This window comes from Halichoeres trimaculatus, unplaced genomic scaffold (assembly GCF_033239565.1).
Source record: "Halichoeres trimaculatus isolate MK-OKI-2021-1 unplaced genomic scaffold, fHalTri1.1 fHalTri1_scaffold_3, whole genome shotgun sequence".
NCBI classification, from domain to species: domain Eukaryota; kingdom Metazoa; phylum Chordata; class Actinopteri; order Labriformes; family Labridae; genus Halichoeres; species Halichoeres trimaculatus.
The window spans coordinates 13,061,380-13,067,018 of NW_027437181.1; the positions used below are offsets into that span (position 1 = coordinate 13,061,380).

Genomic DNA, 5,639 nt, shown 5'->3' on the forward strand with positions numbered 1-5,639 from the left:
GAGTGCACAAACTCATGCGTCCATGCAGAGGAGCGTTTCATGTGTTGGCTTTACACGATGGTGAAAAGTAGCTTAGTGCCAATACTGGACTGAGACTGTTTTGGCAATAAGAGGGGCATGATGGGGTACCCGTGCACCAGTGAGACTTGTGCAACATGTTTTAAAAACACCAAAGAGACTCCACCCATGCTCATTGTGCACCTCTAAGAAGAAAAATGCGATAACAAGCTTACGTCTTGGCCAGCTGTTAAATAAACCTCATACAGTGGACAATTTGAATTTAAGATTGAAAGTTTTTCAGTTTTCGGATTATTAATTCACCATTGAGTTATGTGGCTTTCCCAAAGGGCCTGGGAAAAGGTGTTTCATTTCATTTCACAGCCCCACACTTTCCAGAATTTGCTGAAAGAGGGAGCCAATTTCCTCCTCTGGGGGTTGCACAGATGTCTTTCAAGAAAGAGAAAAAAAAAAAGTAACCTGAAGACCTGTACAGTTGGTTTTATGGTAGGGGCCCACATCTGTCATAACTCTCTGTCCAGTTGGTGTACGCTGGGCGGCTGGATGTAGACCATATGCTACATGTTCTCTGGCTGACATCCTATGAACCTCATTGTAGTGACTTTTGCTTCAAGCTGATGAACTATGAAGACAATCAGCTGTTTGGCCTCACTCCCACTGTACAACATGACTCCTCTCACAGCTAAAACTTTATTAAATGAACTGTGGTCAAAATCTACAAATGTTTCTTTTACCATATGCTCAGATGGGGGGAGTCCTGACCACCCAAGTTATATCTTTTTATTTCAGGTGATCTTCTTTTTGATTAACAAATAATTTTGGTCAAGTATGTCTTCATCATTCTACTTCAGATTTTTTCTTAGAAACCAAATATGCAAAGACAGCAGTTCAGGGGAAATATTTAGGACTTAATTCCTCTTTTCACTCCCTTGCAACCGATTACTCACACCAGGTTTGGACATCAGTCCATGGTACATCAGAGACGCAAACTTAAGCAGAACTGAGATGTCAAAAGGCCAGTGGGGTTACAAGACTTTCATCATTCTTTCAATGGACTTTGTGCAAACCCAGTAAGAAGGAAACACTAGAACACAGGACGGAGCAAATACAAGAAGCAGCTCACAGGATGTCACCAAGCATATTATCTTCTCTTAAGAGTGTCTGTCAGAGTTGATATTAGACACATTCACACGGTTATTAAGTATGTTCTTTTATATTTTGGCAAAGGAGACAGTTAAGACATGGCTGCCAAATGTTTTATGCAACCATACAAAACTGTCAGATCATCGCTAAACGCTATAAAAATTATGATACTGTCACTCTGGACAGAAAACTGGGAGGAAATATTGCACCAAGACATAAAGCATCTTCACTACAAAACTGTTGTAGAGGACATCACACTTTTGACGATGTAACTTTTAACTCTGGCACCATCCAGTGGTTGGGATGGACATTACACCATTATTAAAAGAGCATTGACTCACGTGGCTTAATGCTCCACTTCTGCATTAAAACATATTAAAAAAAACCCTGCAAATTCCTGCAACTTTCTTCTAGCATAATGAAAATTTAAAAAACAACCATTTCAGTGTCTCCATCTCATACATACATTTATTTTATATAAAAGAAAGCAAAGGTTGATATATATACACACAGGGCCATCACTGGAAAACTACAGTATCAAGCATGGCAGCTAAGCACTGAACGATGTTGGAGGTCATCAAAACATCAACATGCTCTTCCAAGTGCCTCTTGGGATCCTGAGAAAGGGATAGAAAATGTTAAAAGGAAGGGAACAAAAAATATCAAACAACACATTAATGAGAATGTGGATTCGTAGAATTCCATTTTCACAAACTTAACTGAAAAGATTATTTAACCTTAGTATGTTTCTGTTAATTCTATGCTTGGGACTGATGTCTGCTCAGTCAGGATCCAACCAAATAACAACCAACAACAATTTGGTGATATCACATCAAGATACAACATAAGAACTGATTGTGTTTATAAAATTAGTTGAATCAGAAGGTTGAATTCAACTGTACCTGTTTTCCAACATTCTTGATAGCCAGCTGCTCAGGGGTCATTTTGTCCTCTTCTTCAACAGCCTGAGACCAAAAAAAGTATCTTAGTGCTGAAAGATGGCGCCAGCAACATTCTCTGAAAGCTTCTTGTGTCATGTCGCGCACTAGCATGATTCTTTCTCAAGGGAAATACTTCAGAGAATAATGGACATGTGAGACAATAAATATGCAGTGAGGCCAAATCACTGCATGAATGTTTGCATCAATTAAGCACCAGCAACAGTTATGTGCTAGCAAACAATATTGTTTTATGATTTGGGAGTTTAAAAAAAACCCGCTTTTTTTGTTGAAAAAATCATTCCTTCCATGAATTTTTAAACTACTTTTGTTTTTAGAGCCATACCTTGTTGTAATTCTTGGCCAGCTCCAACATTTCTTTAACAATTGTCTCATTAAGCTTGCAGTGCTCGCTGTAATCCTGAAGGGTCAGGCCCTCCATCCAGCTCTTCTTATGCAGGTTCAACAGCATCTGAAGAAGAAAGAGGTTTATTTTTCTTGTTTTATTCAAACACAAACGTCTAAATGAAATGATCCCAGTGATAAGTGAGTTCTCAAACCTTCTGCTCCAGCTCATTTTTCCTGTAATTGATGGTGATGGAGTAGTAGTGTCTGTTAAGTCCGTGAATGAGAGCCTGAAAACATGGGAAACCATAAGTTGTGTTTATTGTGTAGAGTGTAAAATCCCAAATACAAGAATTGAGATTCTGCTGTTATTTTATAAATCTATCTTGAGCCACTTTGATGGTAACAAAATGTGAATTTGATACCTGAATTGAGGGTTTGTTCAGATGACCCAGGTTAGATGTGGTTTGTCTTGGCTCATGACCCAAAACCATCATATTGGCATTGATCAATCTGAAGGCATCAATAACAACCTGCAAACAAAGCACATGACTCAGGTTTAATTCAAGGTGTTTGAAACAGATCCTGTGAAGATTCTTTCAGGGGGGGACAAGCATATTTACCTTTCCTTTGACACTCTGAATGGGATCAACCACCACTGCAACAGCTCGCTCTGACAGAGCCTCAAAACTCTGCTGTGTGTTAATGTCCACACCAGACAACCAACAGCCAAAACCAGGGTGACTGTGGTACCATCCCACCACCATCTCTGGTCTGATGAGCAATAAAGGAGGAGAACAGACATCATGTTTGAAAGATAAACAAGTAGAAAAGAAATGTCTAAGATATCTGGCATCTGTCATCATCATGAGGTTGTTTTGTGACTTCTGGTGTGTGTTAACATTTTACCTCCCAGTCTGCTTCAACATATCCAACATTTTGGCCTGGAACACAGGGTCCACCGCTTCAACACTCACACCCTGTGCAGTAGAAAAACATCGTACAGTGGTTATGAGACGGGTGCTTTTGGTTTGACGGTGAAAGTCAGACATATGTCAGATTTTCAGGGATGTGACTGGCAAAAGACTAAAAGACAAGGAAATCTACAGAATGGATATCTCAAAATGTATTTATGAACTTATAACTTGTTTAAATATTTGCATCTTGAGCTTCTCTTATTTAATGAATACCAATGAATTAAGTTGTTTGGGATTTCAGATAAATCCAGAAAAAGTAAAACCGTGTTTTATAATTGAACATTCAAAAGGATTTTGAGATCAGATAACTTCAAACGTTTTTCATCCTTGTTTTTGGAAAAGTACTTACCGTTCCTGACTGAGGCATGGCAAACACATCTATCACTCGCACTGTGTAGTCATCCACAAATTCTCCCAGCATCAGTCCCATGACTTCCATTGGTACACCAGCACGACCATGTTTCAACATCTGATCAAATAGAAGCATGAGTCAGTGGACACAGAATATTTATTTTGAGTGCAAAAGTTAGCATTTAGCATCTTAGGCTTTACTTTGTATGGATGTTGTGTGATTACCTTGAGCAGAGCCAGAGAGGAGATGTACACCTGTTCAGCTGTGTCCACAGCTGGAGCATCTGTTGGAGGGCCCTGCAAAGTCAAAGCAGGATGTAATGATTTACAGCTTTATGTGTCAGAACTTACTAAGATTATTCTCCACAATACAAATATTCTTTAGAAATTTCATTTATTTCACTGCAGAATTAGTTATAACTTTAGATCCTTTATGACTGTAGAGTCCACACAAGAACTCAAGAGTCTGCATAAAATTAATTCAAAGGTTCTTTACTGCAAAAGTTTTGGAGTCATAAAGGCAAATGTATTGATAAGGACTAGTGGTACTACCTGCATTAGGGGAAAAACATGTGTGTTCTCTGTCAAGGAAATTAATGAATAAATTACCTGGCCAAGCCCTGGCATTCCCCCACCAAGCCTCAGCAGTCGGTCCATACCTGGATCTGTCAAGACAGACACAATCATGTTATTATCTTGTTTCTAGACAGAGTAATATAATATATCTAAATATCTATCTAAATTACACAAGTGAAAGGAATTTGGGCGTTACCGTTGATCTGTTGCTATTTTCATTTTTTTTTTCTGATGTATCTTCACACCTTACATCCTCTGACCATTCTGTTCTCAACTCCATACAATGTCTCTGATTGCTGTATACAATTAGCCTGCACTACCTTAATGACATCCCGTCAATCAGTTTCAGATTAAATGTATGTTTCATGTAAATCAAAGCTGCAATTGAGCCAGGAGAGCAACCTGTGATCGTTTGTTTGTAATTCACGCACCAGAAGCTGATTTGGGCCGCAGAGATACAGCGGGTGTTTATTTTGATAATTTCACAGTAAATAAGCAGCAGCAACTAACAGCTACTTAGCGTCAGTGAGCTAATGTATCCATGGTCAGGTCCACACAGCAGAGATATCTGACTAGGGACTCGTCTAATTTATTCAAAAGACTTTTAGATCGTGATGAACGTTTCTGAAGTCTCGTTTTGTGACACAATTTGATTAACTGACAAAGATTACGAATAGCGTTAGCTTACTGTTAGCTTACTCATGCTAAGCTTCTGTCAACCGACATTGAAAGAAACCTCAAATTACCACAAAAAAATTAATCTTGACGCATTTTACAGAAACGTTCGACTTTTTTTAAAGCTTAGAATCGTCTTACCTGTTTTATATTCCAACAAAGGATGAGAAAATTCTGTGTTTCTGTAAGTTGTCTGATCAGCCCGGCTGCTACAATGAATCAGCCAGATTCATCCGTTTGCTTTTTTCTACTTCCGTCGCACTGATGACGTGTTTTGTTGCCACTTCGGGCAACTGCGCTGACTAAACGCAGGGAGGCGCTACGTAGTATTCAAACGGTACTGTGAAGCCTATTAGACTGTTGTGCATCCAACGACAGAGCATACCACCTCCAGGCTTGAACAACTCATTTTTTAACGCTGATTGTAATGAAAACATTGTTTTGAAGGCTTTCATTTGGTGCGTTCAGGTTCTTAGTTTATCGAATGAATAAATCGTGTTTTATTATTTCTAGAAATGTGTACTTTTTAATGTAATTGACAAAAAAAATGTGATTGTTGACTTATTTGGTTGTTTGGGACATGCCATTACTGTGGACCTTAGCCTTAAATCCTGTA

At 38.8% G+C, this 5,639-nt stretch overlaps 1 protein-coding gene across 1 annotated transcript; it reads right to left on the reverse strand.

Annotated features, from left to right (window-relative positions):
• Positions 1-1,611: 1,611 nt before the first annotated feature.
• Positions 1,612-5,305, reverse strand: psmd14 (proteasome 26S subunit, non-ATPase 14). The gene is made up of 11 exons (XM_074666506.1): positions 5,165-5,305; positions 4,382-4,437; positions 3,998-4,069; positions 3,771-3,890; positions 3,354-3,424; positions 3,068-3,218; positions 2,870-2,977; positions 2,660-2,734; positions 2,446-2,571; positions 2,064-2,126; positions 1,612-1,778 (listed from the first exon to the last, which is right to left on the reverse strand). The coding sequence occupies exons 2-11, from the start codon at positions 4,427-4,429 to the stop codon at positions 1,680-1,682; spliced, it is 933 nt and encodes a 310-aa protein (XP_074522607.1). The 5' UTR covers positions 4,430-4,437; positions 5,165-5,305; the 3' UTR covers positions 1,612-1,679.
• Between the last annotated feature and the right edge of the window lie 334 nt (positions 5,306-5,639).

Coding starts and splice junctions, on each gene's coding strand:
- psmd14 (XM_074666506.1), bottom strand. CDS start 4,429: ATGGACCGACTGCTGAGGCTTGGTGGGGGAATGCCAGGGCTTGGCCAG. Junction 2,978..3,067: donor TTCAGAGTGTCAAAGGAAAG/GTAAATATGCTT, acceptor CTTTGTTTGCAG/GTTGTTATTGATGCCTTCAG. Junction 2,572..2,659: donor AAAATGAGCTGGAGCAGAAG/GTTTGAGAACTC, acceptor TTTCTTCTTCAG/ATGCTGTTGAACCTGCATAA.